The 13,023-nt window shown below is 39.8% G+C and overlaps 1 protein-coding gene across 4 annotated transcripts; it reads right to left on the reverse strand.

Annotated features, from left to right (window-relative positions):
- Nucleotides 1-309: 309 nt before the first annotated feature.
- Nucleotides 310-9,034, reverse strand: LOC123785355 (high affinity immunoglobulin epsilon receptor subunit beta-like). Of its 4 annotated transcripts, XM_045787097.2 has the most exons (9): nt 8,908-9,034; nt 6,874-6,974; nt 6,628-6,746; nt 6,287-6,444; nt 5,747-5,878; nt 5,061-5,117; nt 4,256-4,399; nt 2,503-2,604; nt 310-1,011 (listed from the first exon to the last, which is right to left on the reverse strand). In XM_045787097.2, the coding sequence occupies exons 4-9, from the start codon at nt 6,392-6,394 to the stop codon at nt 886-888; spliced, it is 669 nt and encodes a 222-aa protein (XP_045643053.2). In that variant the 5' UTR covers nt 6,395-6,444; nt 6,628-6,746; nt 6,874-6,974; nt 8,908-9,034; the 3' UTR covers nt 310-885. The 4 variants fall into 4 exon arrangements, 3 of the variants coding, with proteins under 3 accessions (XP_045643053.2, XP_045643052.2, XP_045643054.2); XR_006777615.2 differs by lacking the exon at nt 6,628-6,746 and having other exon boundaries at nt 4,256-4,592; XM_045787096.2 differs by lacking the exon at nt 6,628-6,746.
- Nucleotides 9,035-13,023: the final 3,989 nt, after the last annotated feature.

Genomic DNA, 13,023 nt, shown 5'->3' on the forward strand with positions numbered 1-13,023 from the left:
CACATATTACTTCGGTTGTTTGCTATTTTGTTACTGAGTTTTGAGAGTTCTTTATGTATTCTGGGTACATGACTATTATTAAATATATACTTTACAAAAATTTTCTCCCAGTCAGTGGTCTCTGTTTTCTTAAAAAATATACCCTCAAATCCTAATCTCAAAACCTGCCTTTGAGAAACCAAACCCTAGATAGTGCCTTATAAAATATTTTTTAAACACTGTGATACATAGTCACCAAGAAAGAAGCAACATTACTTAAAAAAAAAATCATTGAGGGGTAGGGTGATTAAATTGGCATTCAGATAATAATGAAGTTGCATTAGATTTTTATTATATGTCATACATTATTGTGTGATAATATACACTTGGTATCTTATTATATTTTCTCAAGTTCCCCTTGACATAAGCAAAGAAGAGTTGGTACATTCAACAGTCAAAGGAATTTAGATTGGACCCAATGCCAGATGGTATGCCACTACTTATCCAAACTATTTGTACAAAGATGTTTCACTTGAATAAACTGTCAACCAAGAAGGAAGTACAGTTTCTAGGAAGAAGCAAGTGTGTAATAATAAATTACTCTGTGGGACCTAAGAACTAATATTTGCTTAAAAATGGTAATAGACCATCCAAATGAAAAGAGGTCTATTCATCTATGGAGTGCTAATACTAGTATTTGCTGGTCAACTATAAATTAAAGCACATATATTGCTAATCGTGTGTGTGTGTGTGTGTGTGTGTGTGTGTGTGTGTGTGTGTGAAATTGCATAATGAAAGACGTGGGAAGGAGGGTATTTGTAGGAGATTCCTATCAGAAAATCTGTCTTTGGTTGCCATCATGGATTCAAGAGGCACTGGTGTGGTAAAGAATGGTATGATGGTGTCTCATGGATCAGAGTGAACAGGGTCTATGTCTTGCAGCACTAAGTCTTCATACAATTCAGGTTGAGTCAATAAGTCTTGATAAGGATCTTCAGAATGTGATCTGATCACGCAACTTAGTGCAGAAACCTAGAAATATGACATAATGACATTTACAATGATTTCACCTAAATTTTCAGTGACTTTTATCTGATCTTGTCAATTTATCTCTGCAATGCTCTATGTAGCTCACTGATTCTCAACTGATGGTACTCTTACTCTCTCCCCCAGGGGATATTTAGCAATGTCTGGGGACATTTTGGTTGTCAACATTGGGGGTGGAAGAAATTGTTGACATCGAATGGATAGAACCAGGGATGCTGCAAACATCCTACAGGGCACAGACCATCCCGTCAACCCCACAACAAATAATTACTCATTCCAAAATGTCAGTAGTGCCAAAGCCAAGACACCCTGGCCAGGCAAGGTTTTCATGACAGCCTAGGCAGAGACAGGGCAATTCCAGCCATGTCTGGAACCACCATAAAATATACTTTTCATTGATCTCATCAGGTATTTATGTAGCCAACAATCCATGCCAGCTTCTACAGGAGTTTGAGGAGGAGTAAGAGAGAGGGCCATTCCATAAAAATAATAAAATGCAATCCACGAAGGGGTGCCTGGGCGGCTCAGTTGGTTAAGTGTCTGCCTTCAGGTCAGGTCATGATCTCAGGGTCCTGGGATTGAGCCCCATGTTGGGCTCCCTGCTCAGCGGGGAGTCTGCTTCTCCCTCTCCCTCTGGTCCTCCCCCCACTCATGCTCTCTGTCTCTCTATCAAATAAATAAATAAAATCTTAAAAAAATGCTATCCATGAACACAGTGAGATATGTTGCTTTCTCTTTTGTCCTAGGGACACGGAAACAGAAATATCGATATGATAAGTTTGGGGTATAGCAAGGCCAACCATTTATGAGGGCTTTGCAGAATCTATGACATGTGATTATGTGGGAGACTACATATACACATAGGGATATGTACGTACACATGAGGACATGAACATGTCGGTGTGTATACGGTTGATGGGATTACATGAAAAATTACGAGGTGTGGAATTACTATTTAAATTATGTGTTCCTGTCAGCCCCGGTCGCCTAATGGATAAGGCGTTGGCCTCCTAAATTATGTGTTCCTAGAGCTATCGTATCTCTTACTTGACTGCCACTTTTTTCGTTAAGTATTTGTTTTATCTGTTATGACTTTCACTAGTTGAAGACATGGGCAAAGCCACTGTTTCCTTATCTCACAACCCAGGAAATATAATACATATTCAGTATATTTTGGGTGAAAGGATAAGAAATGCAAGTGTGAGGGAATGAGGGGAACTGTGTAAGTCACTACGAATGAACTGTTTCTACGAAGGAATGAGTAGAGGAAGAATGGCTGGTGAGTGTAACACAGAGCCACTGATGTCTAAACTCACCGGCTCCCTGTCTTCCCATTAAGAGAGTTTTTGGGGGTGTTTTGATGTGGTGGTTTTGCCAACTCTATTCAACCAGAGATTGAAGTTAACACTTAGCACCTATGATTCTCTGAAATGTTTTAAATGCTTCCTCACCTTCCCGATAAAAAGGGTTACTCACCCAGCTGATCTCATTGCCATTCACCGTATAAGTGAGCCCACAGAGTGAGAAGGAAATAAAACTCTGCATGCAAGTCACTACCATTTGAAGGATCACAACACTCTGTGGAAGAGAAGAAGAGCAAGAGTTTAGATTTCCCCAACCAGCTTTAGCCTGCCATGTTCTCATCCTGGTTGCCCAGGGGGCAAGGGTTGGCGGATATTTTGCAGAACAAGGCACTTCCTATCCAAGATATGCACATTCTCTTCAGACAGAAGATTGGATCTGACACTAAGCTTGCTTCAGTGAGCACCCATACATAAACTCCTACAGAAACAAATACGAGTTACGGGAATTCTAAATGGCAAAGCTCTACAAAAGAACTCCCTTCACATTCTAGAGTCAGTTATTCATAGTTCAGCCATTTTGTCACAGGTATTAGACAAACACTGACTATGAACACACCAGGATTTCTGTCTGTCTGTCTCTCTCTCTTTCATACACACACTCCACATATACATATGCATACACATACATACACACACGTCACATGATTCGAATTTACTCACAGAAAAGATGGATTTACCAACATTCCATTGGCTTTTTTTGTTGTTGTTATGTTAGTCACCATACAGCACTTCGTTAGTTTTTGATGTAGTGTTCTACGATCCATTGTTTGTGTATAACATATAGTGCTCATCGCAATACATGCTCTCCTTAATACACATCATCAGGCTAACCCATCCCCCCACACCCCTCCCCTCTGAAACCCTCAGTTTGTTTCCTGGAGTCCATAGTCTTTTATGGTTCATTCCTCCCTCTCTTGTCCCCCCCTTTCATTTTTCCCTTCCTTCTCCTAGTGTCCTCCATGCTATTCCTTATGTTCCACATATGAGTGAAACCATATGATAATTGTCTTTCTCTGCTTGACTTATTTCACTTAGCATAATTCCCTCCAATTCTATCCATGTCAGTGCAAATGGTGGGTAATCATCCTTTCTGATGGCTGAGTGATATTCCATTGTATATGTGGGCCACATCCTCTTTATCCATTCTTCTGTTGAAGGGCATCTCGGCTCCTTCTACAGTTTGGCTATTGTGTCCATTGGTCTTTTAAATTAACATTAAAAGGATGCAGACCAGCTCCCAAATTTTGTATAATTTTAACTATAATTTAAAAATTTAATTTAAATAATTTTAATCCCTAGGCTAATTTTCTTTTTCTTTTCTTTTTTTAAAAAATTTTATTTATTTATTTGACAGAGATGGAGACAGCCAGGGAGAGAGGGAACACAAGCAGGGGGAGTGGGAGAGGAAGAAGCAGGCTTCCAACGGAGGATCCCAGAACTCCGGGGTCACGCCCTGAGCCGAAGGCAGACGCTTAACGACTGAGCCACCCAGGCGCCCCCTAGGCTAATTTTCAATTAATGTTCCAGATCAGGTCTCTCTTGAACAGTCAAAGACTGTTCATAGATCAGTGGGGGAGAATAAACTGTACATAGATCAGTGTGCCCAGAGAAGAGAGAGAATTTGGAATGATAAGAGTATGTTTTTCAAATGACACGCTCACATAATTCTTCAATTCTAAAATCAGGTTTTTGTTTCATTTTGTTTTTTAACAAAATTCATGATTACATTTGTTTGGGTTTTTTTTTTTTTCTCCTGTTACTTTTCAACATTGAGAAACATCATTGTAGGCTTTAGTCACTGAGGACTAATGTAACTGAAAACAAGCACCACATGTGAAAACACCATCCAACAAAATAGTACTTACACTTATAAAAGATTTAATCAATGAACACTCAGATAACTCCAAGCATTCAAATAAGAATACATTAACTAAATTCTTTGAGAGAAGAACTATCCCAGTGCTTGAAAGTAGTGTGCTGATAATGTTAGCTCCAATACTGACTCCAACCTGCAAGAGAAAAGCGCATTTCGTAGAAGGGCCTTTTGTATTTCCAGACACATCTTCAGTATCCTTGAAGCACACCCTGGCTCACGGGCTAGTGTAGGCAATCCTTCATAAGCAATTCAATTTCCTTTGTTACTGAAGCAGTTTGCTGGCAATCCACCTCACATCATGGGAGAGAAGGAAATATCTGGTCCTTCTGAAATGAAAGGTCATGGACAAAGCCAACATGATGGGTGTTCTATTTGTTCTGGTATCACTGGTAGGAGTGATCTTTCATATGTCCACCCTGAATTAAAAGCTCCCTGATACAAACACACAAACATATGCACCATCCTCCCCTGCCATTTTAGTCCTCCAAAATGTATCTCTTCAACCATCACAGTGGGGTCTATATGTAAAGACTCCCTTACTTTGCTTCTAACCAGGAGATTTTTAAAAAACGTTTGCTAAAATTCATACAGTTGGACACTTTCTCCTCTTAAAAAAGCTAAGTATATGCCTCATGTTCTAAAGAATTAATAGATCATTGAAGAAAAAGTTGCAAGGTAGTCAATGAAATGGACTGGAATATTCAAATTTTGTGTTGGTTTGGCTTTGTGGAGAGAGTCAGGGTCCACTGTTCTTATTAACTCATGAAATGAGCAAAAGGGAAAATGATACTCACCAGAAATTTTGTTTGTTTTTTTGTACATGAGATGGTCAAAGATCCAGATGTGATGAACTGTTCATAAGACAGGGAAGACATTCATGGGGAGAACTCCTTTCCATCCACATCACCCACCTCCACCCTGGATGACCTAACCTGAACCCCACATCTCTCCCAGTCAATATGTATATTCTAACAGGATATTCCTAAAGAACAAATCATTGAACTGAACCAAGTTGAATGTGAGTGTATTTTGGGTGTATGGATGGAAGAATATTGATGTGGAGAGAAGGTGAGGCAAGAGCTCCACTTAGATGCCATCAATTGTGACACGGTTGGACGGGAAGAATGATGCTGTCCTACACACCCCCATCCTGATCTATCCAAACGTATTCTAACCTGAACGTTCATTTGCTTTCTAACGTATGCCTGGATCATCTCAGTTCACAATGATCGCTCCCTTCAAAGCAGGGAGCATGGGACTCAAGGGCATTTTTTTTTTCTTTGCCAAGCTCCTGCAATTGGTGCCGAGGCTACTTTTGTCACCTTCTTGCCTACAAATTCCCTATCTACTCAGCATGGTGCCTCTGCTAAAAAGAATCTCAGCTGTTGTCTATAAAAAAAAGAGGATAAACTATTAAATATATTTTTCCTTTCTAAATAACTTCTTTGGTTCCCAAAGTACTTCTGACAGATATACTCACCGACACTGCAGCCCAGAATGGGTAGCCAATATAAAAGCAGAATAAAAGACTCCTGTCATTAATGAACCAGTAAAAAAAAATCTCAATGATCCCAAATAAGCAGCATTTCAGGCCAATCATTATCTGAGCTACCTGGAGGAAGAAAAACAGAACATAGGGGTGAAGTAGAAACTCTCCACAATTAGAGACGTCTTTCCCTCAATCTCGGGATCACATATGAATTCACTTGATCTTTTCCATTTTAATTGGCTCTTAAAAATAAACCTTGGAAGAGTGAAATCCAAAGAAATTGTGTTGGTTTACTAAGCCCCGTGGATGGATACTACCTCATGGGGATATTATGTTTGGGAAAAACATCCCATTTGATCTCTGGGAGCCCAGAACAGCTTCACACCAAAACATTTGACCTAACGGTGCTCCCAGATATATTTTCCTCATCCACTTCTTACCAAATCTTATGAATGGGCATGAAATAAAATTATAGACCACTTAATTTTCCATACTCACCCTCAAATGTCTACAGGACTAAAGGTAACTTACACCCAGGGGTTGCAGATTCTTTTTAAGGAAATGATGCAGCTTGCTGGGTAGATGGGTGAGCGGAATCAGATGGGTCTGCTTGTCCCACCTGCATGCTTCGAATTTCATTTGTTGAAATGCTCTCAACAAACTCACCAGTACCAACGACACCGCTCATTCTGAAAAAGACCACACATCGAGTTCTTCATTAAGCCCCAGAACACTCAGGGTGCAAGATGCTGCACACATTTCTGGGAGGGGTTTCAAAGAAAGCAGCAGCACACTTCGTAGTACTATGAGAGGGTTATATTTCATAGGAAGAGATGACACTGGCAAAATGTATCACCTGTAAAACTTGTTACCTTGGCTCTCAACAAATCTATCTGAAGGAGATGAGAAGCAACCCTTACTAGAAGCCTGGAAGGGTGGGTTCTGAGGCCCTGCAGGATGAAATCAATGGAACATGGGATTCTGCAGCACCCTAGTGGGAGACAGGAAGGGGCAGGTAAATGGGGTGCCACTGGGGCTTGGACAGTTTTATTATCACTTTCAGGAATCAAAGATGCTCACCCTTGCGAAGGGTGAAATCTGATTGAAAGGATGCTTACCTTCATGTCAGGCACAGCCTGGCAAATATCCCACCTCTCCCAGTTATTTGTTCTGGGGCTTCAGAAAATTCACGTATATTCTCCGAGTTTCTATTCTTCAGCTGTGATTGAGGAACAGCAAAGCTTATCTCACCTCATAAGGACTTTATGATGTAATGTTTTTGAGATAATTCATCAAAGTTATTTAATAAGCAGCAACATTCCAGTTAATTTCTTTTCTCCTCAGAACAAGAGCAATTTAAGCTTTCCTATGAATTCTCCTATATCATTGCCTAAAATTTCAATATGATCAATTTTTAGACTAGAACAGAATAGACCTCACTCTTTTGGCCTTTTCCTCTAAGCCTAAATTATTATTTTTTTTTCTAGAAAGCTATACTATTTTTTTTTTTTTTGGGAGATAAAGAGAGAGAGAGAGAGCAAGTGAGCCAGTGGGGGGGGGGGAGGGGCAGAGGGAGAAGGTGAGAGAGAATCTTAAGCAGGCTCCACACCCAACACTAGCCCAACGTGGGGCTCGATCTCACGACCCTGAGATCATGACCTGAGCTGAAATCAAGAGTAAGAGGCTTCACTGACTGAGCCACCCAGGTGCCCCAAATCTATACTATCTTCATGTACTTAACATAGTAAATGCATTATAAGATTTTGAAAAACAGAGAAAAATTCATGAAAAGTTGGATTAACTGCACACAACTAGCAACGTTTGTCTCCATTCCACCTCAATATTCATGGATATACATAAGTGGTTTTTGAGCGCTTAATTATGGTTTATGTGTATACTTGTCTCTGAGTTTTTTACACTTAGTGTTATAGACTAAAAATCTTTCCAAGTGTCTTCTAATCATCACTTTTACATTTGTACAATATTTCATAAAAAGGCTAATGGTATAATTTAATAAAAATTCTCAAGATGCCATATATTTGATATTTTTGCTATTGCAAATAAATATCCGTTTAACATTAATATTTATAATAAAATTTCCTCTGGTGGGATTATGGCATCAAAACGGAAGGCTTATATAGCATGTGTTACACATCCCAAATTTCATGCCAAAAAGGTTTGCTCTGTTTTCACTCTCACTAGATATACCTGGATAATCAGGTTCTGACACCCTCACTGAGACACTTCTTTTCTAAAGATTAAATCAAATATTTGCAAAATATTTCAAGCTAAGTATAAAACGTAGTCACAGATGTTTTTCTTTTTCTGGCTGTGACATCCTAGTAATTTAAGATTTTCTTTATTTTTGTTTCTTTACCATCTAGACCATCGCTTGGCATATAGTGGGAGAATAACTTTTATTTTTAAATGAATTAATGATAAGCAATGAAAGGATGATATTGCTGAAATTCTAAAACAAAAACAAGTAACGCTTTTATGGATAAAACATGAATTCTGATGCAAAGGACAACAGAATTAAGAATTAACTTCCTGAATTACTTTTGACCATATAGTTTACATTTGCCTCTGTGAAAACTTCTCTGTGTATTTCGGAGTTTAAGAAAAGGACATATTCAGCTTTTGGTGAAGAAGATCATTTTATTTTCCAAAACTCTAATTTTAAAATAAAACACTGTCCTAACCTGTGTATGAGCACATATGCATGTGGTTAAAAATTTTACATGGATAAGAAGGGAAAACTAATGATTGTCTCTGAGTGCAGAAGGGGGCAAAAGGGGCTGGAGGCTCAGGGCTGGTAAATAAAGATTTATTTATTTTTATTATGTAACATGGAAGCAAATGGGGCAAGAGCGGTCCGTTGACTCTGGGCAGTAGGTGAAGTATTTGTGACACTGTTGTCGGTGCGTATATCCTTGCCGAACAGGTAACAGGAAGAAGATACTGACACAGAACAACCACCGAATTGGCAGAGAAAGGATTTTCTGCTCCCCGCTCCCCTCCCCGGGTCCTCACTCTGCCAGCCTGGGTCTGCTCCCAATCCAGGGATTTTGTGTATCCCCAGCCCAGACTCATCACAGAATCATTGCCAAATTCTACCAGAATACATGATCCCGAAAACGCCCTGCACCTACCTTGCCGTCTGTCCGAGGTTGCTGGGGTTTTAAGTACAAAGCCGTCCTATCCTGGTTTGCGACCTTGTGCTTCATGTCTTTCAGGGAGTGGCTCCCCTGCCTTCTGCCCTGGAGAAGGATGGTTATGGCAGAACTGTTATTCTAGACGTGTTTATTTCCAACTTGGGCTTCCATATAAGGGCAGTAGAGATAAGCAAGCCTTAATAGTATTGGAAGATAATCGACAATCTACCAAGCTCAGAAACAGATCTCTTAGCAGCTTCCTGAACTCTGCTGATGGTAAATATTCTATCGTATTTGGTTTCACTTGATTCTTTTATTTGGACTCCAACTCCCTGAATGATGTTTATATTAATAATTCTGTTTAGTTCTTGTGATGTTCTCAACACGCCCCTATCAACAAAAAAATAACTTCAAACCCTGGCTTCTTCCCTGCGCCACACACTTTTTCTCCTTGCTGACAGTTCACTTTTGAAAGGTGAAAATGTTTCCTTTCCCTTATCTCAAACATCAGAGAGGTAGAGTCAATGGCGCTCCAGTCCTCACATGACACAAGGATCTGCTTATTACATGTATTTTAGAATTTTTTTTTTAAAGGAAGCTGAGGATTGATCCAAGCTCACACAAGCAGTAACTAGTCAAAACAGGTCTGTCAAAACCCGTGCCTGTTAATTTCAGCAAGCCTATAACCACCTGAGCCGTTTTGGGGGAGTCCCTGCAAGGCGCTGACCCTTCGTCAAGGCATGAACACATTGACTTGTTGTGTTGCTTTGTCACCATGGGTGTGAGGAGTTTCTGGGTGGTTTGGGCCAGCGTGTCAGCATTATTTATTGAAAACAGTGTGACTAGTGATTTGCACGTGGCTTCAGGGAGACCACAGAATGTGTGCTGTTGGGGCTGGTTACATAACATGCCCCCAGAACAAGGCAGGGGGAAGAAGTCCAACCACCACTACGATTTGGAGCTCCTTGGTCCTGAGGTATTCTGTTGGGATTCCCTATCAAAAACAGAACGTGCATTCCAGAGGAAAGGGGGAGGCAATTGGAACTCAAGCCTGGCATGATGGACCCCTGCTGCGAGGTGGTTTTTAGCTGGAACGTATATCCTTAGTTTAATGCTATTGTTGATACCGTGTTCTATCTCTGCAATAGATCCTAAAGTCGTACGCAGAGTCCTATTGGGTCCTATGAGTCTTCTTTAGAAATTCAACCCTACCTGCTTCGGTTGGAACATTTGGCATCAGAATTGATATCGCACTGAAGACCCGGATTCATCTTTAACTAAAGATATTGCTAAGGATTTATTTGTAGATAAAAATGATGCTTTTGATAAAGGGGATGCCCAGGTGGTTACTGAACCACTGTGGCGGGAAGGAGCAGAGGCTTTAAAATCAGTTAGTGATCATAGAACTTCCTGGTATAATATGGAAACGGTAGAAACTTGATCTTAGGACCTAGCAAATTGGATGAGTAAGAAACTGCAAAAAAAAAAAAAAAAAAAAAAAAAAAAAAAAAAAAAGTGGCAAGTGAGCTAAAATTTCTCTTCAGCATTCCTACTTAGCCAAAACAAAAGTGAGCTTTTCCCTTTTTGGCCAGCAGGGGGAGTGCCAGCCAAAGGAACCTGGACGGCTGGCACTGGTAGACTGTCCCTCCATCTGTTGACAAGGCTCTTGAGAATTGAGTTTCAAAAGGATTAAGGGAGAGGTGCATCCTCTACACTCAAAAAGGGGCACCTGCTGTGCTCTCCCTCCTTTGCCTTATGATGATCAACGGCTACGGAAGCCGTGGAAACACTGCGGAAGCTGGTGGCATCAGAATGGCTCCACAAAGACTGTGAGACAAGCTCCCAGGTGGGATGCCCCTTGGCTAGGTGATGACTGATACCGTGATAAAAGATATCCCACCAGAATGGGCACCTGATTTGACTTTGTCGTTGTGACCTGAGGAAGATGGAAGATGGCAGTCCTGAGGCATATTTTTCTGTAGCTTTCTTTCCTTCTAGTGTTTTCTCTGGCTTTGGTATCGGGGTAATCCTGGCTAATGGAATGAGTTGAGAGTGCCCCCCCCCTTTCTTTTGTGAAGAATTTGTCAGGGATTATTATTTGGTCTTTTTTTTTTTTTAAAGATTTTTTATTTATTTATTTGACAGAGATAGAGACAGCCAGTGAGAGAGGGAACACAAGCAGGGGGAGTGTGAAAGGAAGAAGCAGGCTCACAGTGGAGGAGCCTGACGTGGGGCTCGATCTCGTAACGCCGGGATCACGCCCTGAGCCGAAAGCAGACGCTTAACCGCTGTGCCACCCAGGCGCCCGTATTATTTGGTCTTTAATTATCTGATAGATACATTCGTCAGTGAAACTATTTGGGTTTGAGCTTTTCTCGGTGGCAAAGTGTTTGAATATTATTTTGATGTTTTCACTTGTTATAGATACATTCATGTTTTCTAATTCTTCTTGGATCAGTTTTGGTAACTTATGTCTATTTAATAATTTCATTTATTTGTGTAAATTGCTGGCATAAAATTGTCCAGAATTATATTTAATGCCCTTCTACGGCTTTTAATTTTTCTGGAGTTTGTGGTGGTGCCCCCTCTTCCATGACTGATTTTGATAACGTGTGTCTTCTCTCTCATTTTCACTTGGTCTGTCCAGCTGAAAGTCGTCAATTTTGCTGGAATTTTCAAAGAATCAACTTTTGGTTTCATTGATTTTTCTTTATTATTTTCTGTTTTCTGTTCCTTGATTTTTTACTTTAGACTTAATTATTTCCTAATTTCTGCTTCCTTTGAATTTAGTTTTTGAATTTAGTTTTTTCTCGTTTGATAGGAGGGGGCTTAGTTATTGATTTGAGACATTTTTGTTTCTGCTGTAAGTACTTAAAGCTATAAATTTTCTTCTAGGCCCAGCATTAGCCACCTCCCATACATTCTGATATGTTTTCTTTTTTATTCAATTTAAAATATTTTCCAATTTCTTTTTTTGATTTCTTTGACCCAAGGTCAATTGAGAAGTGAGTGATTTAAATTTACAGTTATGTGGGGATTCTACAATGTCGTTCTGCTATTGATAACTCATTTAATTCTGTTCTGTTCAGAAAACTTACTTTATAGTATTTCAATCTTTCAAAATTTCCTGTCTTTTAAGTTCGAGCATGTGATTGGCATTTGTTTTCTGTTGCTGTAGAAAAAATACATGATTCCCAATTTCATGGCTTAACACAATCCAAATGGATTATCTCACAGCTTCCTTGGGTCCAGAGTTGAGCATGGCGGGATGGGGTTCTCCGCCCAGGGTCTCAAATGGCAAAAATCAAGTGTTGGCCAGAGCTGCTGTATCATCTGGGCATGCGGGCATCTTCCAAGCTCATTCAGGGTGCTGACAGAGTTTAGTTCCTAACGACACTGGGAATGAGGTCCCATCTTCTTGTTGGCTGTCAACCGGGGGCCTCTTGGAGGCCATTCACCGTTCACTGCCACATGACTCTAAGACGTGGCAGCGGCCCCATCATGGCCAACAGGAGTATGTCTCTGCTGCTTTGAATCTCTGATTTCCTCAGTCCCTGACGTCTAGACCCAGATTTAAGGGGCTTGTGTGATGAGGTCAGGGCTGCTCAGACAATCTCCCCTTGATTAACCCCAAATCAACTCCTAGTAATATTAGTTATACCTTCAAAAGTCCTTTTGCCATATAACATAATTCGGGGAGTGGTATTTCATGATATTCGTTAGTTTCACTCAAAACCCATTCACAAAATGGGTGGAGGATTTTAATAATATAATACATATTTATATATTATGATATTATATTAATATTATTATTTATTAGTATACATTTTATTTTGTTAGAATTTTTTTATAATAATATTTTTTTATTATGTTAGTCACCATACAATACATCTCTGGTTTTTTATGTAAAGTTCGATGATTCATTAGTTGCGTATAACACCCAGTGCACCATGCAATACGTGCTCTCCTTACTACCCATCACCTATGTATTCATCAGGTTAAGTAGGTTAATAGTGTTCAAGTCTTTCATTTTCTTCTTGATTTTCTGTCTAGTTTTTCTATCAGTGGTTGAGGATAAAATATTGAAACCCAATATTGCTGAATTCTCTTTTC

The sequence above is a fragment of the Ursus americanus genome, chromosome 24 (genome assembly GCF_024610735.1).
Source record: "Ursus americanus isolate L20-20 chromosome 24, mUrsAme1.1.p, whole genome shotgun sequence".
Classification (NCBI taxonomy): Eukaryota; Metazoa; Chordata; class Mammalia; order Carnivora; family Ursidae; genus Ursus; species Ursus americanus.

What these genes read in the sequence shown, in the direction of transcription:
- LOC123785355 (XM_045787096.2), bottom strand. Translation starts at nt 6,394, where the DNA reads ATGAAATTCGAAGCATGCAGGTGGGACAAGCAGACCCATCTGATTCCG. An exon ending in AAAAACAAACAAAATTTCTG is followed by an intron (nt 4,400 to 5,060) that starts GTGAGTATCATT and finishes TTTCTCTTGCAG; the next exon opens with GTTGGAGTCAGTATTGGAGC. An exon ending in ATGGCAATGAGATCAGCTGG is followed by an intron (nt 1,012 to 2,502) that starts GTGAGTAACCCT and finishes TCATATTTCTAG; the next exon opens with GTTTCTGCACTAAGTTGCGT.